At 35.4% G+C, this 25,762-nt stretch overlaps 1 protein-coding gene across 4 annotated transcripts in view; it reads right to left on the reverse strand.

Moving 5' to 3' along the window:
* Positions 1 to 393: 393 nt before the first annotated feature.
* The window catches only part of sns (sticks and stones), a 258,920-nt gene continuing 233,551 nt past the window's right edge, over positions 394 to 25,762 (reverse strand). Inside the window, exons 7-20 of one of the 4 annotated variants that reach the window (XM_029323023.2) lie at positions 23,665 to 23,844; positions 22,698 to 22,988; positions 20,313 to 20,612; positions 18,747 to 18,883; positions 17,913 to 18,066; positions 17,340 to 17,642; positions 16,288 to 16,563; positions 15,670 to 15,960; positions 14,791 to 14,969; positions 13,943 to 14,366; positions 12,573 to 12,932; positions 11,943 to 12,070; positions 7,964 to 8,147; positions 394 to 7,581 (exon numbers count right to left, since the gene is read on the reverse strand). In XM_029323023.2, coding sequence (XP_029178856.1) covers positions 7,100 to 7,581; positions 7,964 to 8,147; positions 11,943 to 12,070; positions 12,573 to 12,932; positions 13,943 to 14,366; positions 14,791 to 14,969; positions 15,670 to 15,960; positions 16,288 to 16,563; positions 17,340 to 17,642; positions 17,913 to 18,066; positions 18,747 to 18,883; positions 20,313 to 20,612; positions 22,698 to 22,988; positions 23,665 to 23,844 — 3,689 coding nt within the window. In that variant the 3' untranslated portion in view covers positions 394 to 7,099. Of the gene's footprint in view, positions 7,582 to 7,963; positions 8,148 to 11,894; positions 12,071 to 12,572; positions 12,933 to 13,942; positions 14,367 to 14,790; positions 14,970 to 15,669; positions 15,961 to 16,287; positions 16,564 to 17,339; positions 17,643 to 17,912; positions 18,067 to 18,746; positions 18,884 to 20,312; positions 20,613 to 22,697; positions 22,989 to 23,664; positions 23,845 to 25,762 lie in introns of those variants that run through there. The other 3 variants (XM_029323024.2, XM_029323025.2, XM_029323026.2) reach the window with 3 other exon arrangements.

Raw genomic sequence — 25,762 nt, forward strand, 5'->3', positions numbered from 1 at the left:
GAAATTTAAAAATTAGTCTGCAAAATATATACAGCTCGGATTTCTTTAATTGTCATTAATGAGAATGTAATTATATGTTATATCTAATATTTTTTCTGTTTCTTTCGATAGAGAAGTTAATGTCTTTTTGCAGTTCTTTTGATTAATTACTATATTAATTACTTAGATTATTACATTTACATAACAATTATTTTACAAATATAGATATAAATATTTCAGTGGTCTACCATGTCTTTATTAATTTAAAGTAAAGAAAATTTGCTTTTGACTTATATATGTACAATATTTTATGCAATTTACTTTATTAAATAAAATTCTCTCCATTAGCATCGTGTTAAAAAGGGAAAAGGCAATGGAAATCGTTGGCGAAGAGAGAAAGCCATAATAGACCGATTTATAAGTTGACAATCAGTTTTAATAGTTGCAATAGAAAACAATATACAGAATACAGATACGGAATAATCCTATAGCTGACGAAAGGCTCCCCTAGGTAAAATGTTAATCGTGTAGTGAAAAATTACGAATGAAAAAACAAGATGATACACATAATGAGTGGCTTATTTTTACCTATCTGCTTATCGGTTAGTTCATTTACCTAATTACAATGATTGGAATCGTTAATTATAATTATGTCTGTATAGACACGCACAGGTGTGTGTATACGTAATAGAGATTCTTAAACGCTACACAATGTTGCTTTTACTTTGGTTTTAAATTAAGGACTAGCGTGTCGAGCTTCGCTCTGCTTCTGTGTATATGTGTTATAAATCATTATTTACATCTCTTGTTTTAATATCAATGTAAAAAATTGGCAGTTGTTCGAACGTAAAAATCACGTCGTTAATTTTGATTAAGACCGTGCTAATAGGGCGACAATAATCGTGAAACATGTAATCACTAAAAAATCACAAAAAATTACATTAAAAAAATTGAAAGAAATGCATGTGTCACTCTTTAAGTTTGTATTTCGTTTTTTAAAAACGTTCAAGATTAACACGATCCTGCTACGAATTTTGCCAATGAGCACAGTTCAGACAAATTACGCGAACGCGTCTCCAAAAACAATTATAAATGCATCGCACCTAAGGTATTCTTCTTCCCTCGTTCTGTCTTACATATTACGGTTTAAGTAACATGGTGCGGCGAAGGCACAAGGCATATATTTATTGAACGTCGCGCAGCAGCGCGAGAATGTGTATATACGGGAGAGTTTGAAAAATCAGAGGGAAGAGAGGATGAGCAATAATCGTTATAAATACATTTTTGTACGAAATATATCTAGCCCGACGAGAGGGATGGACCGACAACGATCAACAAAGCAGCTGTCGTCGTCAACGTGAATAAACAAATACACAGATGACGGAGCGAAGCTCACAGTGAGTGTAGTGTTGTGTATACCATTTAGAATTGGAAATGTAATTTAGAATTAGAATGTAAAAATACTATGTATATGTACATTAATCAGTTAATCGTGGTTTGCATTCAATTATGTTACATCATCGATCATCGTCGATAAGAGAGCTTTTTATTTTCGCTTCTATTTTTTATCTTCTTTTTCTCCGTTTCTTTATTTTTTTTGTTGACCTTTGTTGTACTCGGAGAAGCGGCGCCGATCGTGCCGAGAAATTTCCGTCGACCGCGGTGCTAAAATCTTTCGTTTTTTCTCCTCAACGTCTCATTTCGCATTTAACACGGTATGTTACACATGTCGAAGAACAACATCGATCGGTTGGCACATAAAACGGAAGCAACACTTAGACCAGTCGCGGCGATAATAGTTACGTACAAACTTGAAAGGGAAGGAAGAGAGTACAACGTACTTTCGTTTATTATTGGCGCAACCCTCGGCACAAAGGGATAAAAATGATCTCTCCTACGCGTGAAAAAGTAGAGAATAGAGCCTGGTTTGCAATAAAAAATTGTCGTAAAAGACTGTCGTCGTCATTAAAAAATGTGGCGTGACACGCAAAGGCGGTGGAACACTGGCGATATCAATTTTGGAACGGATACAATTTCGCATATATTACGTCTCTCTACGTGCTTTTTATTCGCATACTCCTCCAAATTCGTTCTCTTTCGGTTTTTTTTATTTATTTTATATTTCGTCGTCGATTTGCGATTCGCGATACTCGCGTATTTTATATCGTTCTGTCGCATTTTTAGAAACAATTGTGCTTGTCGTTAATCCCTATTTATCATCGCGATAAAAAGAACGATACAAAGTGAATAATATATCAATATACACCTAAGTATACAAAAGCTCTCTCGATTCGTTTTTTTTCTTTTTTTTCGTAGTTTGATATAATTCGTTCAAGTATTTTCATTTCTTTCATTCCTTTCGTGTCTATCTAAGTGCTATGTACATTATACGTTTATATATATATATATATATGTATATATATACATGTAAAACGATTAATTGATTCTTTTCCATATCCTTAATGATTGTATAATTAGGATTGACTATGTCTTAGAGTAATCAACGAAATTACAAGTGTTGTCGTTATTATTATGTAAAATATCAAATATCATACGTGTTAGATGGTATGTCCATCTCCAAGGTACCATTTTGGACGAATAGCGGTCCGTCTAACATGCCTAGCACTTTGATGAGCAAATACTTTGGAGATTACATAAATCTAATAATAATCTTCAGGTAATATTAAGTATAGATGATTTGTTTTTTTAATTACAAATATAAAACATGTATATGTAAATAGAACTCTTAATTATGCGCGAACATGTTCATCTCTAATTGAGCATACGTGAATTTCTTATCATCAGTCTAAGCCGAACTGTGCGGCTCCATACACAACGGCGGTTTAACAATACTCTCTCTTTCTCTTTTTTTCTCTTTTCCTCTCTTTTTGTCTCTTATAAGCTTCGTAGAATCTATTGTGTTAACAAATAATCGCTGTAATGAGAAACAACAATATATATGCGTACGCTACGGAAAAACGTTATTCATAAAACTTTCAAACAATCTCTCCGCGATGAGCGATGTGACGCACGTGACCGTCCGGGCGGATAAAGTATAATTGTTTCCTACAAACAATTCCTCACCACTAACGGTGAGGTGTGAAAGATCCCGGAAGATCTTTTTTTTTCGTCGTCGCAGATCCGTTTCTCTTTCTCTTTTTCTTTCTTCTTTTTGCGATCCCTGGTTAAGAACACCATTGTAGGGAGACTTTATCGCGCCGACGAGCAGACAGGATTTCGCGCGGGAACGAACAATGGAATTATATATATATATATATGTATGTATATATACTATATATGTAAGCGGCGAAATGATAACAATTATTATAATTATCGTAAATCGTCACGCGCTGCTACGTCGGCGACGATGATGTTCTCCCTATCTTAAGAGAGACTTCGCGACGTCTTCGGGACTTGCACCTCTCATTGTCACAGCCCTTTACCGCCGGAATGCAAATGCATCGTGCGTTACATGGCTCCCTTGTTGCAATATACAATATTCCCCCCTTCCCCTCCCTCTTACGATAGGCCAAACGCATCGAGTTTCGTCGTCGTCGTCATCATTTTTTTTCAAAAATATATATACGTTGACTACTTAGGCTTTCGACGAAGAACGGAAAGACGTTGTCCAATCAACGGGATTAATTTTCTTTTTCTTCCTTGCGCGGATATACAGCGTTATTACCTTCTCTAAGCAATACTTCGTATATAGCCTAGGTAATAGTGAAGACCCTCATATGATCCATTTGAATTACTTGTTTTTTTCTTGGCTTTTTTTTTGAATTTTTTTCTCTCTTTCTTTTGATCGCGTGTGAAACACTGAGACATTATCGCAATACTATTTACATGATTTAATCATAATTAGTAATTGGAAATAAATGCAAAAATATATGTATATGTGTGTTGAACATTTAGCTAATAATACGTAATATCCGCGATAATGCATGACGCGAATATCTTCCTCCTGTCGGCAGAGAGTACCTTTTATACCCCCCTTTAACTAAAAATCATTACGTAGCAATTTAAACTTACGTACTATTGTCTTTGTTCGAGATATCACTACGCCAAGACATTCACTGGTATAGCTCTCCCGTTCTTTTGTTCCTCTCTGAAGCATCTCTCGCTACGTCTCGGGTATCTTGATTTCGCGTTAACAATCGCTCGCGAAGTAGAATCACGATAATCGGAGTTTGCGACCCAAATTGCGATGTCGACGACCCGATCGAACGAGTCCGCACTCGTCGTGTGCCTTTGATATTCTCGTATATCCCGGTTTTCGATTCATAAACGCACTTCTAGATGTACACAAGCTCAATCCGTTCATGTTCTCTCGTGGCGAGAAGCTTGGATCTCTTATTTCGGTTAATTGGAATTCCCAGTAAACACAAACGTACGTAGATTTGTTTAAACGAGCGATCGATCGTACACGATTAACATCGTAAAAATCGGCGTAATACAGCACATGGCCGTTTAACATATATTTTATATGTATATCGCGTGTGTTTAAGAAGGTAAAAGGTATTTATCAACATGTATACGCGGTCAACGGACTCTATCTATAGTATTGACTTTAGGATCGGCAGTGAAAACTCCGTTTTCTACGTACGATACGTGTCAGATTGGTATTTTTTTTCCTTTCGTTAAAGAGTTACTCATAAGGGATAAGAATCGCAGCGTAGCTGTATAACATATATAAATGCAATATAAAACACAAGTAACTCTAATATAAATAAATGAAGCGCGAATGTGAATTATGATATGCAAATTGCATCATGTTAACAAGATACAGGTTGTTTACTAGAAACAACGATTAGTTTTCAAATCGTCCTAAGTTTTCATGTATGTATTTTCTATGCGATGCATAGGATAATCTGGAGTCAATTTGAAGGGTAAAAGTGTAAAGAAAACTATAAAGATCGAATGTAAAGAGGAATGTTCCTTATCAATTCTAAATTGGAAAAAATATTTCAAAATTTTCATGCACTCTCAGAAATACAATTCAATGTAATTCAGACATGTTGTATTAAATACAATATATTCTTCTTTGTTACAATTGACTCCAGATTCACCTACTTGTTCTCGCAGGGATCGCAAGATCCTGAATGCCCTCGTAAAACGCAAAATGATGGACTCGTTGGATATTCTTGCCGTTTAGTGCTAAAAGTGACTATATCCTGGCATTAAATGGTGTTTCACCGAGTGGAAATGTTGAAATTCGAGATCAAGTCGCCACACATTTAGCGCTAAACTCGACTATCTAGCATATCGTAGACATTGTGTTCAAGGAGAACGCCGTTAACTCAAATAGGATCATAAATGGTACGGATGGAGGAAACGGGAAGGGAAAGAAAACCTTAAACCTCGCCGCGCTATCGCACTCTTTTAGATTTTCCAAGCGTTCCTCTTTGTAATAACGATTGTCTCGTCTCCCTCAGCATCGAAAACGTCGGGATAAACCGATTTATCGACGCAAAAGTAAACAATGGACGGTCATGACGGATATGCCCACTCGTGCGTGCGTAGTTGCGAGCTCTAAAGGGGCAGTATTGTGCGATCATTAATTAATATTGCTATCAACTATTTTGAAAATCAATGTCGATAATCGTGCGCGATAATCGTAAACATGGAAATTCATATCGATACCTTGGAACTGGGATAACCAATTTAGCTTATAAATTGGAAGACAGATGAATAAACTTGTGTAATGAAGAGATTATTGCAAATTAATTCTAAAAGTAGAAATTTGCAAGTTGAATAAAAAAAACATTTTGAATATAAAATATTTAAAATGTTGTACAAATGTTATTTAGCATTATAGTTTATAGTGATATTATTTTATAATATTTTCCTATAATGCTTGGTATTATATTGATATAATAAAGTATTGATCATTTAATAACAAACTTATAATCTATAGTTTTCCTTATTATAATATTTTGAGATCAATCAAATATTTTGAATGATATTTTCTTCCTTCCAACTTTAAGCTATGGAATGATTTGTGCCAAGTGCCAAGGAAAACGGATATATATCCAATGATATTTATACTGACAATAATATCATCAGTGTTGATCGTCAAGTTAATCTGCAATCGAATTGCAGATTTAGAAATCTACATTTCAGTATCAGTCACACGTTCAGAGTGAAGAAAATCGCTTTTCGGGTGATATCTCAAAGTCTTGCGGATTTCTCGATAGTCGTTGATACCTGCATAGTGATATCTAAATATAATCGTTATGATAAATAGGTACAACCGACGTGAAATAATCAAAGAATGAAATAATTGCCGCGATTTTTTCTCTTTATCTCTCTGATTACGCGCGTGTGTATTTACAGAAAATATACTTTCCTCGATAAAATCGGTGTCGATTTGGAGCTTCGATCGTATGCTGATTATGCTGATCGCGATTTTTAGCGGATACTAACGCTAAGGCGAGCGGACAAAGACAATGAGTTAGAGTAGGAGTAATGGTAAAGTTGGGGAAAAGGCAGGATAGCGGAAATGGAACAATAAAACCATCCTCGAGTTTTTTTGGAGTACGCTCGCGCATGCTGGCGCGATCGTTCTCTCTTTCTCTCAAGGTCGTCGTCGCTCATCGAGTATTCGATTTTATATATATATATATATATATATATTTATATATATATATATATCCCTAAGATTAGAATTTAATCGCATAGGAGAGCCCCGCGCATGTCTCCTCTCATCTAGGAAGTAGTCGCGTGGAAGGGAAAGGCGTGTTTACAGCATGTTTACCTGGTGCACCGCTCTCGTCGCAATGTTCTTTTCATTCTCTCCCTTTCTGTCTTTTTCTATGTACACACTTTCGTTCTGCACCAAACAGAGTCTTCGGAGATTGTTCAGGCGCATATGATGATGAGTGCCAGGACCTTAAAGCCATGATGCCGTCGATCCGCTCGTCGTCGCTCCTGGAGATGATGGGTGACGATTCGAACGATGCGAATGATTTAGAAGAGGTTCCGTCATCATGACATTTCACGTCATTCAAAGACGCGTGCTCCTCTCCGTGACCGCGACCGGTCGACGGTCCTCGTCGTCGTCCTGGGCGACGGCGCGGTATTTGCCGCGCACCGAACTGGGCCCGAAGATTGGTGAGCCTCAGACAAGATGGCCATCGATGTCGGAATAACTCGGTGTTGCCGCGAACGTTGACAGCGGGTGACTCTGGCAGGGTGGCGGCGGCGGCGCCGGATGCGAGTGCGGATGCGAATGAGGTCCGCCGTTGTTGGCGACCCGGGCAAACGTCGCGGGCGGCGGCGGCACTGACGGCGGTATCGGCGACTTGGTGCCCGCGGTCATCACGGTAACGTCGGGCGGCGGTACAGGACGCGGCAGCGTCCTGGTGCGCGTCAAGGTGCCGGTGCCGGTGCCCACCAAGTGTCCGCCCATTATGTGACCCGTCGAACCCATAGACGTGGGATAATAGGGCCCGCCAGAGGGATCGCCGATGACGGGCGGTGCCGGACTTGGATTGCCGTCGTAGCTCATGTAGCCCCGACCATTGTCCATCTCCACGCTGTAGAAGCTCACGTCGTTGGGCGGCGCCGGGCTCGGATTACCGATGTAACTTGATTTCGACACTGTAATATTAAAGGATAATATATACATTGCTGTGAAAACATTATACAAAGTAATGTAGATGTTAGAAGATGGATATTAGACAATGTTATAGAAAAAAAGTAATGTTATAGAAAAATAACAATTGACAGATTATGCGTATGTTATGATATTATTGCGATTCATCCAGTAATTGTACGTTTGGCTTGAGTGACTTCTTTTCCTCCTGTGTTTTCTGTCTGTCCAGGTGTGAAGAAGATGCAAATCATTGAATACTTTGATTCGCTATATGCAGAATATGAGTTTATTTCAAATTATAATGGAAAATATATAAGTGATATATTTTATCGTGTTTGCATTCTTATTATTTAAAAAGATGTAAATGTAATGCGAATTAAAATGTACCCGAGAGAGTCCCACTGGCAGTAGTTCGCTGCGGTGGCGAATCCATGTTCATGGATGTCTGCATGTGATTGCTGCGACGACCGAGGGTGCCCTGATGAACCTGCATCTCTAAACCGCCTTTCCCAAAATCCTGTATAGTTTGATCTATTAAATACGTGCTAGCTGCGGTCTTGCGTCCTTCGTCCTATTGTACAACAAATTAAACAATTATTGATTTGTGATCTGATTCGGTTATGCGGTAGGCGTCATGAAATGGAAGCTAAATTTATTGTTTCAAAAATTTTTGCTTCAATTAACCTCTAATACGATCAATACAAATATTATTTTTAATATATATAATATATAGTTATTTTGTGCATTACACATTATTTTTCTATAATAATAAACCAAAATTAAATAGAAATATTATCTCATGTATGTAAAATTTTTATCTTCTATTTCTTATGCTTTATAATATTTTTATAAATAATGTATATCAAATTTTTTTATATTTTAACATTGAATATCTTATTTTCGATAGAAGTATAAATAGTGGAGTAACAGCAGTTTACAATAACTGGCTTGTCTTAATTAATATTAAAAGATCTACTTAATCACTTGAGCTTTGCGTAATTAATAATTAATTAATGATAAATAAATATTCACTCACGCGCATGAGAGATTGTTTCTCATCGACCAGGAAAAAATGGCGGGAAGAAAAGAGAGGAAGAGGCGTCAAAAATAAGCATGAACAAAACTGCATTCGTGAACATAGATTGACAACTATAAATCGAAAAAGTGCAAATAAAAATGGCGGACCGCGCGATTCGAAATCGGTATTTATAACGTAATAACTTGTCCATATTTCTTTTATATTTTTTAAACTTAGTTAACTTTATAGTTTCGAAAATCTTTATATTAATATATTAATTAATATAAAGATGATAATATGTATATTTATATTAATATATGTATATTTAAATCAAGATAATAATTACACACAGAAAACATAAAGTTAATTAATTAATTATTAATTTTACTAATCGATAATAGATCAATTCGTTTATAATTAGTCTCTATATAATTAGCGACTTATTAATAATTATGCAATCAATATATAATAAAATAATCATAATCGTGTAATCTGTAATCATTTATAATTAACGACTCTTAATCGCGATAATTCTGATCGTCATATTTAGCATAAATAATTAATAATTTTCATTGACAGGAATGTTGTTACCAAGTTCAATCTAGCATCGGTACTTTTTATTCGTACGGCTTGGTATTTTAATTTGCGACGCGTTAATTTTGATTTAAAACGCGATTGGAAATTCCATTCGTGAGATAAAGTAGCGTCTTATTATCAATAATTAGAATTTTATTATCAATAGAAATTTTTTGATCGTGATTGGTCAATTAAATGTTACTTTACTCTATGCCTAAGATTTCCGAACGCACCCTTAATTACGCTCGCAATCTATGCAATTTTTAATTCGTGCTTGCTTCTCGCGCCTTTTTTCCCCGCCAATTTGTCCCGCCTTTTTTCTCACTCGACGACAAGCTTATTTTTCGCGTGCACGAGAATATTTTACTTGTTATAGTTGTTCATCAGACATTAGAATTTTTAAACGTCGATCACGATATTTGGTAATTATTACTTTTTCGCAAATAAAACATATATCGATCTATTTTCGATTCTCTCGTTCTCGCGCTCAAGTTGAAACAACACGAAGTTGCCGCCGCGTCGTTCCAACACAAGTAGTGCATCGCGTGAACCAGACGGACGCATCGAATCGTAGCTCCTCGCAATTTAATATTTTACTCGTCGCGAGTGTAATAAAACGTCGAGGAATGCCGGAAGGGACGATTGGTAAGCATTGTGCAAATTATATTAACGTGAGATTAATCGTATCTTCGATATTGCGTTACTGAAATGCTTCCGAAGCATTGCATCGAATTTCGATCCTTCGAGTTCGCGTCCTTTTCACGTCCCAGAGACGATTTATTTATCAATCTACCCGGATTCAGTCGGCATCGATTATTTGTACAAAGCTTAATTATCGCATGTGCAATCGAATTTTCGCACATCTCGATTGATTCGTAACGATTAATTATCAATTCTCTTTATGCATATATCTCTCTTCCTTTCTGTATAGATATATATCTCTCCCCTTCGAACGGCCTTGCCGTGACGTCGCCGTGACGTCGCCATGACGTCGTCGTGACGTCGCTGTGACGTCGCGGAACATCCTGCATTTTCCCGCGAAAAGTTGCCGGGCGCGCGCGTTTTCTTCAAGCTCGCGTAATGAAAGCATCGGAATGCCGGTTCGTTGCGTTTCGTATCACGTATTATCATCTAGAACGCGTTGCGAGTGCAATAATAGTCAAGCATACGAAATGGGTGAGCATTTTATTGTATTAATTACTCATATATACGATCGCGATTATCGTGGATGAACCCATTTTCGGCATTATTGAATGTGATCTTGTAAATAAATATTTTGCAAGTATGTCGTAGAAAATGATAGACGAGTATCGTATCGCAGTAATTAGTGTCCGCGAGTGTAATTAGTGTTTTCGTGATCGATTCTTGTCCGCTTGAGTGAATATTCGAAGAGGAGGACGATGCAGAAATCACAACGGAGTGGTGCGTAAATTTATTCAATCGTTAATTGACTTAGCATATATATTATTTTGAAAAAAGAATTCATTGTAAATCTACATTTACGAAAAAATAAATTATATATTCTTGTCCAATCATAAAGATAATAATAAATGTAAAATTTTTTTAGCATTAAATTTGTTAATATTTTCAACTAAATAAATAGTAAAAAATGGAAAAAAACATGTCAATTATAATTAAATAACTAATACAATTAATTTCTCTTTGTCATATTTAAATATAATTTATAGAATTATTTAATTATGAAAAAATTATTATTTTATATATGCCGTTTAGATTTTTGCAAGTAATTTTAATTTTTATTTGCAGACCAACACATCCACATCATTTGTGCCGCATCTTTCGGTGAGTCATATAAATGTTTTCTCAATCTCAAATAAGGGATAATGAAAAAGTGAATAATGAAAAAAAAACTATTTTGTCGTCATGATTGAACGCCCGAAGTCAATTATTTTTATCTCATTATTCCACTATTCTTACTTTCATTATATACGAAATAATTTAATATTATTGCAAGAAAGGAAACTAATATTTTAATAAGTAAGAAAGCAACTTTATGAAGCATATTATGTAGAAAGTTTCTGGCATCGTAAAATCTCGTTAAATTAAAATGTTGCAAATTCGGGCAGCTTTCATGGCAGCATTATTATAATGTTTGAATTAAGAGATATCTGTTAGATTTACCTGAGAAGATTATACTTAGCTGAATTAACTCTTTGCGCTCGGATGATATGAAATCATTATGACATAAATATTGTATATGACAATATGTCACAAAGAATCAGTTTTATATAAAAATTAAAGTACGTTAAACTGCAAAACAATATTAAAATACTAGTATAATAAAAAATAGATTTATTTTAAATTGTTATTGTGTTTTAAATCAACTTTGTAATTCGAAACTTCCAACAAATTTCACTAAATATATACAAATTTTCGCGTAGCTTCGAAATAATTAAATTAAAATAAAATAATATCATGTTTAATAAAATAATACATATTATTCCGAGTGCAAAAACATGGTTGAAAAATAAATTAAAATTAAAATTAGCGACAAAAGGAATAATATTATTAATACAAGTAAAACATTGCGCGACATATTATTAGCTATCACAATCTCTTGCATTAAAAAATAGATAAAACTGCGAGAAAAGAAAGATCGCGGAAATCGCAAATGAGAAGTAGGAAAAGAGAAAGAAAGCAAAATTAGTAAAACTATAAAAATAGAGGAATGAAACAGAAAGTGTTGCTAGAACTCAAACCTACCCTCCGGAATTATTTGTTACTAAGAACATACTGACTGATGGCACTGACCACGTAATCATTAGCGTCGAAGTTGACATCGCTTTTCTCGTCCGACATTGAACTTAATTCGCCAGTCATGGTGTCGCCGTTCACGGTGGACGGTGCATACATGTCTGCGGTCTGCGATTTATTAATACCTGTGCAAAAATTACACACGGTAAGTACATGCGAGTGACAGAATAAAGGGAGTAACAAGACTACAGTCGCACAAAAGATGAATCAATTATCGAAAGAGATATAATAGAGACTTAAAAGAAATATAATTCGATCTTTTTTTTAGTAATTGTATTTTGTATAAAATAAATTTTTTTAACAACTATGTAATTAATAATATAATATATAAAACACATAATAAATTTAATATTTATAAGATTAAATTTATAATAGCAACCTCTATAAATCTATATTGCACAATCAAATAATTGATTATAGTTTTATTTGAATTTAAAAATGTGATTTTATGTATTTTAAACATTTTTTGGTCAGAGAGCCTACAGTTTTGAAAAAAAAATTTTACTATACTTTCTCTTATTTTCTGGCGCGATTGTAGTCAAAGGCTGGATTGATTTTTAATGTGTTCGTGCAATCCTCTAAATTAGAGTGTGTACGCGCTAAAATATCATAGGTCGTTAAACTTACGAGCTTTATTTCGCTTTCGTACTATGTACCACAACATGATGAAGACATTAACGATAAAAATGATGACGGAAGTCGCCGCTAACGTATAGATATAATTCATTGGAAAGTCGCCCTTTTCCAAAAGGACTTCGTTCGGCAGGTTTTCGTCTGTATTCGGTCCTAAGAAAATAAAGGAGAGAAAAAACATGTGATAAATATTATATTTACCCGTACGCTGGGCCTTCTTTTTCGATTTTACTGTAGCAAAGATTATGGTCGCGGCAATGAGTAGGCAAGCAGAGGCGGAAACAGTGATGATAATGACGATGATGTAGGAGGAACTATTCTCGCTTGATGTCAACTCGGTTGGTGGCGCCTCGCCTGTAACCCAAGCCAATGGCCCATCACCGGTTTATGTTATTCATGCAATGAATGAATCTACATTGTTAGTCAACTTCGAAATCCTCGAAGTTATATAATGCTGTAATACTGATAATATGGCTGTAATTTATACAAAACTACCAATTAAGCAGTAGCAAGTACCGACTTGATTACTTATTCAACTTGTCTGTTGTCTTCTTCTCTTCAAAAGAGCAAACATCCACTAATTTACTGTTCTACTTTCTTCTATATTCATTAAATTAGCCTTAATTAACATTAACTGCGTGAATAATTTGCAATAATTCAGACTTTTTAACTTTCCAAGAATTTTTGAGCTTGTAATTCGTAATTAGGCACTTTAAAAAAATATATTATCGGAAAAATTTCAAAATTAAGTGATACCATATTGTTACGATCGTCGGTATGTATAATTCATGCTAAAAATCATGATATTACATATGATAATCTATGATAAATGATAATGATTTTCGTAAATGCTATATAATGTCTAATGTACTTTATTGCAACTAACTCGTGATATAAATGCCATGCGAACATTCACGAGACACACTAAACGTAATACATGATCAACCTAATTACTGAGTATGATTAATTATGTGAATGCGGGGCAATCGCGTTTAATTATGTTCCGATGATCTGCATAATGATTTAGCAAGCTGTTATTTTCCGCCATGTAGCGTGAATAACGATGTACTATCTAACGCAAATACTTGGCTGCTTGTGAGAGAAAATTGCTAATAATTATAATTTTGCAGTGAGTCAAAGCGGTTTCTATAATTTTACCATACCATTGATTATATATACCTTGTCACGTTCATCTAAACAAATCTTGTAGTTTACTACAAGAAAATTATACCAAAAATTCCAGCACTATTCATTTTACTATTGTGACTATACTATTAATAACGTTAAGCTTTTCTACGCAAGATTTTCTCTTTTTGAATGGGAAAGGGATAAAGGGAAAACTACGGTTTTTAACTACTACTTACGAAGTGTTTGGGCTTTGAGAAGATCCGGCAAGAAGCCGCTTTCTCCCTTCTCGTTAAGAGCTTTCACGCTAAACACATAAGAAGTCCCAAGCGATAGGCCGGATATAGTAGCTTTATATTCGCCAGGCGAGACATCCAAATAGTGATAGCTATTCTCATAATGCACTGCCGCCTCTCGCCACCGTATCATATGGGACGTTGGCAGGCCACCGTCGAAACCGCGTTTCCAAATCAACGTGATCGAGTCGTGTGTAACATTATAGATTTCTAAGTCACTCGGTTTGTCCGGCGGTGATGTGACGTCCAAGTGTATCTCGTCCACAGATTGTCCCATTTTATTCTGCGCTCGACACTCGTAGTTTCCATAATCGTGTGACTTCACTTTATAGACGGTCAACGTTGTTTCCGAATAGAGCTCGGATAGCTGAGAAAAATAAAAAGCAGATAAGAGATACAATTATTTTTTATTTAAAAATATAAATATATTGAAATAATTATTGAAAGAAAGATATTTTTGAAATTATTTAATCGTTATATGAAATTTATTAGGATATAGCTTTCAAGTATATCATTTCCTATTTACGATTCTCTTAGCAACATTTTAATTAAGATATTATCCTTTCGGATTACAACTTTACAACTTTTGAATTTTCGACGGTAAATATCTCCTCAACTGCGTTTAACATGAAAATTCTATCAAAGTGAGATTCGCACGGAGTTAAACGAAGAATAAGATTTACAGTACGCAGTACAATACTGGTGCTTCGGTCAAACAACGCTCTAAAGAAGATATACTAGTAAAGGAAGTTGTTATTTAAGAGATAAGTACGTCTTATAAAGTGACTTACATCACTGTGAGTGATACTGTATTTATTCTCAGTTGCGTTCGGCAATAAAGTTTTCCCATTGAAGATCCAAGTGAAACGCGGCAATGGAGATCCTCGCGCTTTGCAGAACAATTGGACGTTTATTCCTTTGTTCGCTGCTGCCTTTCGCGTCAGCGGGGTGTTTGTCATTTCCGGTTTAACTGCGCATAAAAAGTATCAGTAAATTTCTTTATTACACTTTGCTTTTCGATACGTGAAACGTATCCGGGATATATTTTGCGATGTTTCATGTATTTTACGCGATTTCTATCTTCTGAAATAATTCCTTCTATAAGATGAGTTACAATTAAAAATGGTGAAATTCTTACGGTAATTATTGCGTCAATAACTTCTATGTTACTAATACATCAATTATTAAACATAATTGTTACAATTTGCATATATAATAATGACACAATAACGTTTAAATATTAACAATTTTAATTAGAATTACTTTTCATTGACTTAATAATTGTTTAATCTACAAGTACCACGAGAATAAATGATATTATTATACAGTAATTAATATTAATCCTTCAACTTGACGCTCGATCTAAATTTTTATTTTAATTACGTATTTATTTTAATTACTCATTTATGCGTTATAATATATTGCTCCAATTCCTTCTTTCTGAAAATACGATTAATTTTTGTAGCAATTAAGTTGTGGAGTATTGCTGTTAGATGATATATGACAAATTAAATCAAGGCGATATACGGTAAAATTAAACTATTATGCGCTATACAATTATAAAATTTTGACGATTTCAATCAATTTTTATCGCTCGTTTAATCATTCCTCTTTATTTGAAACTCGGTAGTATTATTAATAATGGAAATGAATTTTTTATTCCAACTTACAATTCGTAATAAATAGAATAGGATCCGACGTTACGTTGCCGATGATATTGTTAACTTTGCATCGATACTCCCCGACGTCTTCCTGGCTAGGGTGTTCTATATGAAGATACGACGTCCGATTAACAAAGGACGTTGAATAACGTCCCGGTAGTTCGGGATTCGATCCGACTTTTTGCCACGTGACGTACTCGTCGCCGATCGGGCTGCCGTCGACTTCGCAAAACAATTTTGCCTCGACATCCGGTGGATAAACTATCCCCGATGACGAAGTGCGTTTGATTTTCGCCGGATCTGCGCAATAACGAAGTAAAACGATGAATTGCGTATTAGCGAGAGAACAAATTTACAGCAAAACATTTACTTAGTATCGAAGATAATCACACACATAGAATATATTATAAAAAAAGATATTAGAGAAATATTAAATTAAAATTATAAGAAAAATTAGGCAAGAAAATAAAAGTAAACATTTTTAGAATAAACCAATTTGTCGACAATTTTATACAAAAATTCATAAATATTGAACATCGCTGATACTTTTTTAAACGCTTTTTTAAATCGAAAATTGAATTGTACAATTTTGTTACGTGGTGAAAGAAAATGATCATTTACACTTACATAGCACGGTGAGATTTAGCTGATAAAATGTAGTCCCTTCCTTGTTCAGCGCTTCGCATATGTACGTGCCGGCGTCATGACGATCCAATCTCGTGATATTTAACGTAGAACCATGGGCGGTTATTCTTTTACGGCTATTACCTAGTGGCAGACCATCCCTTGTCCACGTGTACTCTGTCGTATTAGGATTGCCACTTGCCATTACGGAAATGACAAAAGGCTCTCCTTCCAAACCGGTTAGTTCGGCTGGATCTAACGGCGAGAATATTGGCTTGTCTAAACAAAACATAATAAATATGTTAAAAATAGTATTGCTTAAAATTGCGATATTTAATATTATATTGAAAAGCAAACATTATCACAACATTATACATAAATAAATTTTTCTCTATTTGATAGAATTAAAATTATTAATTACATTGTGATATTATTGTTTTGTTTCTTTATCACTACATATTTTATAATCATGTAATAATTCAATAAATTTATAATATAGACAATCTTTAGATATTCGAATTATTTAAAAATGTAGGCAAAAGTATGATTTAAAAAAATGCGAAAAAAATATTAAATATATATATATATTTTTTTTCCTATGTTTAATATTTAATATTATGAAAAACATTTTTACGTTGTATATCATGTATTTGTATTTTATTGTTTACATGCATAAAAATGAATATGGTAAATTAATTCTTTAATAATTTCATGTTTGTGCATTTCTTTTTCAATTCATTTTCATTTGAATTTACACTAATACTATGGTTTTCGTACACGCGGGAGTCTATATTATCGTAACGGCGGGAGATATTTTTGCGGTGAAAAATGTCGAGAAATTTACAGGAACATGATCCGATATATTCAGAGAGAGAAAGAGAAGAAAGGACAGAGATATCGGGAGATATATATTATCATACATTGGCGCTCTGGTGCGGAGATTTCCGGGTTGAATGCTTTCATCGTGCGCGATCGTGCTGATCTTCCGCAGGATATATAGATTATATACGTCGTTTAAGAGCAATCTATACTTATTGTTAGATCCCTACACTTACATAGCACATCCAGAGTCGTCGCGTCGTGGACAGATCTTCCCAATTCGGTGTTTTTCGCTTCGCACGTGTACACCTCGCCGTTCTTGTCCACGGTTAGGTCCAGCGTGAGCTTAACGGACGACACGTAGCCGCCGTGTAATCCGGGCTTGGTGTTGTTCTTGGTGCCGGTTACCGGTATCCCGTTATTCCACCACGACATTTCGGCAGGGGGATTGCTGCTGCTCGATTCGCAGATTATACTGCCCTCCTGGCCGGCGTGAAAATCCTGGGGTTCGCGGTTAATCTTTACCCTCTCGGGCGGAACTATAAAAGGTGGAAAAAGTGGACGGTACAGTTCGCCGTTAAAAATATCGCTCTAGCACCACGACGAGATTCTTGCGAGATTCTCGCGGTGGAGAAAAGAAAGTAATTACAGCGTCGTTCAATCATCCCTAATCACGCGCTCTTTTCTTATCGGAAAAAGCAAAAAAAAACTTAACGTCTCTCCATTTATCTAAGTTAATTAATTTAAAAAAATAAATGTAGGAGTAAAATTTCGATAATAAATATGAATAAGCGTGAGTTATGTCTTACAATGGACTTTTAGCACGAGAAGTTTGAGCAGGGGGATCTCGGTGGCGGAATTCGTCGCCTCGCATCGTACGTGAGCATTGTTGTCGGACGCGTTGACGAGCATCGCCAGCTCGCTGGAGACTGCATGATTTCGCTGTCTTACCGTACCAAGTACCTGTTATGGAATATAATATTAATACAACCATCTACGCAGTGGCGAATCTTAAAGTATTCATAGGCGTAAATTGATGTTGAGCCCTCCTCTCTAAAGTGCTTGCAAAAATTAAGAAGGTTCGAGACTAAGAACGAGTTAAAATTCATAATTCGTATATAAGAAACCTTTAAAATATAAAAGCCTTAACTAAAATGGATAAATTCTTATAAATTATAAATTGCCCCATTTTTGCCTGGAACCTCCTTTAATTTTTTTACTAGAACAAGTTACGAAGGGAGTCAACGTCTCGTTACTTTTAATAATTGTTAAATTATAAAAAGTGAAAGAGGCGAGTTTTATGCTTTGGGATTATCTGTTCAAAATGCTACTGAAAATTTTAACGAAGCAAACTTCTTCGAAAAGTTTAAGTTTTCAGAGATGCATAAGATATATAATTTTCAACAATATTTAATCAAAAATATCATCAATTCCAAAGACTTGAGAAATGCATTTCGTGTTTGAATAATTAATTATGAGAGGAGTTAATAGTTATTGTGCGCATCATAATATATTTTCCGTAATTCATGAAATATTTCTTATTGGAATTAGAAAGTAAGACGTTGTGTGCTTTTAAAGTTTTTTTGAGTCTACGTATAATTTGCCAACTACTAGACGAACACGTCTCTCGATTTCTCACGTACCTTGCGGTCGTTCTTGTACCATGTTAACGTGGCCAATGGATTACCCGACGTGGCGGTGCACATGAGCTTCAGCACCGTCCCAGCGACTAACGGCGTACTCTCGTCGTATCCGGTGACGGTTAGTTTTGCAGGTGGATCTACGAAATTCGACAAATTTTACAATCGAATTTTATTTATATTTATTTATTTCATTTATCTTTACGTCGTCTTTTATACGCGCTTCTATTATTATATCAATTTTTTCCTGTCACATCCCGGAGCAGCTTAACAAAATGTATATTTTCATTAAAAACAAAAATGCACAGACGTATGGAAGAAAATCTGCGTAATAAATTTGTTTTAAACCATACGGATGTATAAAAAGAAATCTGAAACTGTTTAACATTCAATGAAGGACTTTCAGCTATTTGTAACGATTATTTGTTAAATCCAGTTTTACATCACTGAACATGAGTAGCATTCGTTATTAATCTCGGATTGCCGGACAGTATTATTGATTGGAGAGCGACTAATTGTTTAGTATATTCAGATAGCGAGTAATTTTAATGCATGTAATTACAAGCTGAAAACGCAGTTGATTATACAAGGATTATTTATTTACGACGGAAATTAATGTCGATCGATTACGGTTGTATTATTGCGAAAGTGTATCATGCGCAACATGACGCAATGTCGAATATGTTAAATGAATTCTAGATTCGCGAATGAGAGAGAGAGAGAGAAAGAGAGAGAGTGTGTAGGTTGTATTACGTATGCAAGTTTTGGGATCCCGGCGATGCGGTCGATTAATTTGTCATCGCGTGTCGCAAAGATGTCAGCAATAACGGGTAGCAGTGTCATCACGCAATTTCCCTAAACGCGTTACAAGTTAAAGGAACATTTGCGACGATATTTACGGTTTATAACGCACTGTGTACTTGAGAATATCTGCACGTTGAATAATATTTATTTCGCAGCGCTCATTATTTTTATTTTAAACGATACATCTTTTAAATAATTTTTCTCTAATATATTTTCACATCAGAGTCGCAGATATGATTGAATAAAAGATAAAGAAAAGAAAGACTTTTGTATAATAGCAATATTATTAATATATACACATTTGTATTATATTTCAATTGAATCGTATGTTTTCACGTTTAATAGGCAAAAATATAAAATAGTAAAGTATTTTTTTAAGAAGAAAAAAATCTATAGAACGTTATTTACTTTAATAAATGAAACTCCAAGGATATAAATAGCAAGTAAACTTTGCTCTTTTCAATCTCTGTTAGTTTTATTTCAATTTCGCTCCAACAGAGATTTTCGCTGCTACGTGTCCGTTGTAAAATTTAATATCGCCAATTGTGAAAAGTCTTCTCGGTAAAATATCTTACGGCAGTTTCCGGGACACCCGGTACGATTCTTTGACACGAAACGGAAATTAGGTTTTCGCGGACGAGGAGCTTCGTTACAACTGCAATTGTACCCGTTTATGTGTCGCGTTAGACCGAGTGACCGATGAAATGCATACGATAAAAAACGAGGATATACACACATATATATATTATACATATATGTACTCACATATCACGTTAATGGTATGTGTGCCGACCACGTTCTCCGTCAGTTTGACGTTAGAAGCGTGGCAGATGACGACGATGCTGCGGCTCTTGTGATTAATGTTGAACGTGACATTCGAGCTGGTGATCCAGCCACCGTTCGGCGCCGGTTCCGTCCTCGAGGAGTTGCTCTCAGAATTACGCCCGTCCACCGTCCACTTTATGTCCGCGGGTGGATTCGAGTTTTCCGTCGTGCAAGTAATGAGCACCTGATCGCCCGCCTTCGCCTCCGTTGGTCCGGAGATGGTGACTCCAGCGGGCGCGACTGTAAATCGTGGAAAATGTGAAAAAAGCTCGCCTCGCCCGAAATAACGGTCTATAAAAATAATGATAAGTCGTAAAATATAAGTAATATAATATAAGTAAAATATAAATAAATAAGTCGAGATAAATTTGCTCCAAGATGCATTAGATTCGGACGAATAAAGATGCCTAGCAATCCTATTAGTCGAAAAGAGATACTTAAAGAAATACAGTACAGCATCAAATTCGGGCTTTATAGTCTTGACATTTTTATAGAGGAAATATCCCGAGCTGAAAACCATTGAATGCCTTTTGAAAAACTAATGTCCCTTCGCTGTTATTTATTTTTAACGCTTTCGACGGTAAAAAGTGTGAGATAAAATTTAGTAGCAAGGCTCTCTTTTCTTCTTTTATCGATAACTACAACAGTGTCGACAAGCGTAACCTTTTACCCCAAGTGTATGCTAAGTCAGCCACTGGTATTTTGTAGCTTTATCCATATATCACGCGAGCATAAAGTTAGCAAAATTTCAATTTAGGTAACGTGAACGCGGTCTCGGCGAAAATAGAGAAGCGGAATTATTTATGCGGTTGTTCCGTCGGCAAGAGATCGTCTATACAAGCCCTTAGTTGTGTGCAATACTATGCCTTACGGTGAAGTAATGGTAAGTGCCACAGACAGGCACCAGACGCGACATTAATAATCTAACACCTTAAATACATTTCAAGTATCACTCGCGAGAAAGGTACGTTGCCCGCAAAATTCGCGAACAATTAAAAAAATTGAAATCTTCGAAATATAGAGCGAAATTTCTATACATATATCATATTTTTTCCCCTTTTTCACTTTTATCTATTTTTTAAATTAAACATTGACATCTGCGAACAATTAATTATATACAATTAATATAGTCTATAGAGACAATTTTGTCATTATACTTTTATAATATACATATTTTTATAAGTATTAACATCAGCATAACATCAACTACAGGGCTATATAATATGTCACTGTTGTCACTTTTCAGAAATAAATTTACATTAAGTGTCGCTAATTAAAGTATGCTCCATAATGTATCATCTAAAAATACATTTTTAATTATGTTAACATCGATGCCGTAATATCGATATAATTTATGGAAATAGGAAAATAAAAAGATGCAGCATTTATTGACGATATTGTATAAAAAATAAAAAATAATATGTACAAAAGAAAATATGTAAAAAAGAAGAGAAATTTTTCTCTGAAAAATGATTAAGAGTTCTGGCTTTATTTTTAATAATTCTAGAGTTCTTGATAGTAACAAATAGTTTTGGTCATTAAAGAACGAAAATGCCTTAATGAAACAAACTGAGACACTTCACACAGCGTCTCACTTTGTTCTACAATATTTTCCTTATCAGTAATTGTCAAGATAAAAAATGTATAGTTCTATAAAAAGAGTTCTACCTTCTAAAAAAAATATATTAATTAAATTAAAATTAAAACAACTGAATATCTACAGATATTGAGATAAGATTGCACTAACTTATATGCATGTATTTTATTTGTTACAGGTTCTCGCAGTCAATTCGCGCGTAGCTTATCAGCAATAATATCTGTACCGAATAGATCGTTGCTTCGTGTTTTCGATTATAATTTTCTCATCGTGCAATGTACGCGAAACACGCGTGCGATTCACGCGTCGTGTCGGGAGTGCCGTGTAAAGTGTCGGACGATCGTAATTATTCGTGTTTTCGCGAGTGTCGTGAGTGCTACGAAGGACCAAAAGAGGAGGAGGAGGCCTGGGGAGGCGTCGGGCAACAGTGGGACAACTGTGAGGTATGCAAAATAAAAATTTAAAAAAATATATATTCATATACACACGCATGTACATATAAATATAATTTGAATATTATGTTTTCAGATTAATGTCCTGTGTACTACAACTATTTTGCAGTTATCGGTGAGTGAGAAATTTATTTGACAACATTGAAGCTGGCGTCTCAAAATTTCATGAAAAAATAAAGAGTTCTGGTTTTATTTTCATCGGTTATAATTATTTGTGAGGTCCCACGAAATGACGCCAGCTTCACATGCACGTTATAATATGCAATTGTTACTTACAAAGTACGGTGAGGTCGACGTGCAACTTCATAGGCTGCACGCTCATGATGTTGGAGACCTCGCACCTGTAGCGTGCTTTGTCGTCTTCCGCCCGGGCCATGAATGACAATATGTTCTCGCTGACACCGGCTCCTCTGCGATGAACCGCTGAAATCCTCTTGTCATTTCTATACCAAATGATCTCCGCCGGCGGATTCCCACCGCGCGATCGACACGCGAGCTCCACGTTTTGGCCCCGTTGTACGGTTTCGCCTTCCGTGTATCCTTCTATGTACGGCGCACCAGGTGGATCTGTGCAGAGGATCGGCCCCGATGCCGTCGTTATACCAAGGCTTCGCGCTAATGAAACTTGTTTGAAAGCTTATCCGGATAATCGCGACTGAAAGCCATTCTCAGTCATTCTCGAATAGCTCAAAGAATGACGTATACGCGAAATTTGAGAGAAGATCTCTCTTTACAAATATGTAAATTTGCGTCGCAGCCTTTCAGGACATTATTACATTGCGTCACGTAATAAATTCAACATAACTTATTATGCATTAATTTGGGTAATAATTGTGTGAAAACAATGTTAAGTAGGTTGTATCGCGCATTTCTAATTTAGGCAAATTCGACTGTTTTTAATTCTCTAGTTGTCTTATTCCATTTGGTAAGTACATTTCAAGAGAAATACTTTTTATACTTTTGCATACAAATGAGACCTACCAAAGGTAGGTCTCCCGTATAAATAAAATATCGTAAAGTTAAAGAAAGAGGACGAATATTCTGTTTTCGCGTGGAAATTATACTTGAAAGCCCGATAGATGCAAGATGACGAATTAATATCGATTTATTTTCGATTATAATGACAGTCCGGTATCTAAGTAATTTGATCTAAACGTTCACTAATTTTTTTCACGACTGAAAACCACGTTGGCATATGATGCACCGCGATATATAAATGATGCAGATGCGTCGATCGACTTACAGAAAACGGAGAGCGTAATAGTCGCCCGCATGGGCCTGTCTGGCGGTATAGCTGGATGGAGAGCCTCGCAGGTGTAATCCATCCCATTATCGTCTGCCGTAGGCATGATGGTAATGGAACCGTGAGTGTCGTATTTGAGCAATTCCCTGGACGTCTCTCCAGGCTTGGTCGTCTCCTTGTCTGCAACATGGGCCGCGCAAATCGCGAAATAAATACTACCTGCCATCCGCTTTTACTTTATGGCCGTCAAAATTAGCCATTTTTTCTCTTCGATTATTACGTTCTTTTTATATTACTCGATCATCTCCGGAATGCAAACTAGGGAATTGTAATCAATTTCCCGCTAACACTCATTTTTTATTATATCTGCCAAATCAATCACTTGTGTGATTATTATTATTATTTATTATTTCATATATGTTATCAGATAATTTCAGAAACGTAAAAGGTATTACATCGACGTTTTGTTAATTTATTTTTTTACAAGAGATATAAATTTCGCTGAAATATATATTATTAATTTCCCATCTTTTTACAATCAATTATTTGTTTAAGAATTTTATGAAATGCTTTTTCCTTTACATTTTTTTACAAAAATATATGTTGATCGCATTGCATAAATTTGTATCGCTAACGTCTTGTATTATCACGAAATTAAGTCAAATGTGTAGGTATCGATTTGACTGAAGTCTTGTGAGCAAGACACTGTAACCATTAGATTATTTGTCCATGCAAAAATATACAAGCTGTCGAATTAAAACTCGCGAAGAAAGCTGAATTATTCATCGCGATGCGGCGCGCGTGAACGCGGAGATGCATAATTTACATTAAAAGCCGAACACGCAACGAAAATGAGAAAGATACGGCCGGATTTTTTTTCACCGTGCGCTCCTTTTTAAATCTCCGTTAAAAGCTCCGGGCGAGCTTTTACGCGAAAGCGCGACGCACGGCTCTTTATTCCGTCGCGTCACGCGGTCCACACAGTTTTCGGAGACGCGCCGGATACAAATGCTCCCGGCTGTCAACAGTACCGTGGCTTCACTGGATGCGTAGCGGTCGGGGAAAGATTGTTGCTAGAATGACGAGCGAGATTCGAGCAGCGTAACATATACAAAGGAAACGACGACGGTCGCGATTTATTTCCGCGCAAACTTGCGTCTCGTAACTCCGGTCTGTTGTTAGGTAACGCATCCGAGAGATATATAGAGCGAGCGCTAAAAAGAGATGCAGATGCATCTTTTGTTTCAATTTATTTTTTGCAAACTTAAAGCAACGGTAGATAGCAATAAGATGTTAAAGAATCTATTTCGCGAAAAATTGCAATTTTTATTTATATATGAATAAAAAGAACAAATTTTTATTATATATTACGTATTTTATAAGAATACGCAAGCTCTCTATTTTATAATTACAAACAGAAGAAAGAATGAGGGAGAAAGGTATTTTTATAAAAAAATTTAAATATTTTTTGTTTGCACGTTATATTACAAACACTGCGAAAAATAATATATCGAAATGATATAGAAAAACACGCAGTGCAAAATAATATTGAAATATTATATTTTTATCTTTCATCAAATAATCCGTTAAATATAAAGCAACTTCATTATCTGTTTCTTTATCAAAAAAATTAATATGGAAATATTAATAGTACATGATGAGATTTATGATATTTCGCAAAATTAAGAAGCATCCTGTGTTCTTTCTTCTGCGTTTTCTATTTTTCTCTCTTTTCCTCTTCAGCTTTAATTAATATTTCAACGACAAGAAATAATAATTTCTGCGTTGGATATTTATTCGTTCGTCAGAATAAGAGAGCTGAAACATCTTTATGCATCACATAACGCGAAAAAAATGTCTTCTTTGCTCGATTCTCACTCGAGAATGTTTTATAGACACCCTGTGCGAATTGCATCGCGTCGCGCGACGAGTTTCTTTTAATTTTCGCAGTATTTATCGACGCTTTTCATTAGGAGGATATATTTTAATCCCGCTCTCTTTTCGGATGATACAGTCGGTTTGATGTCTCGTCGAGTTGCTTCCAGTCGAATAGTAAAAAACGCAAGCGGTGGCGCGAGCGCAAGACACGAACGTCAAT

Source organism: Nylanderia fulva, unplaced genomic scaffold (genome assembly GCF_048542155.1).
Source record: "Nylanderia fulva isolate GAGA-0341 unplaced genomic scaffold, ASM4854215v1 Scaffold9, whole genome shotgun sequence".
Lineage (NCBI taxonomy): Eukaryota > Metazoa > Arthropoda > Insecta > Hymenoptera > Formicidae > Nylanderia > Nylanderia fulva.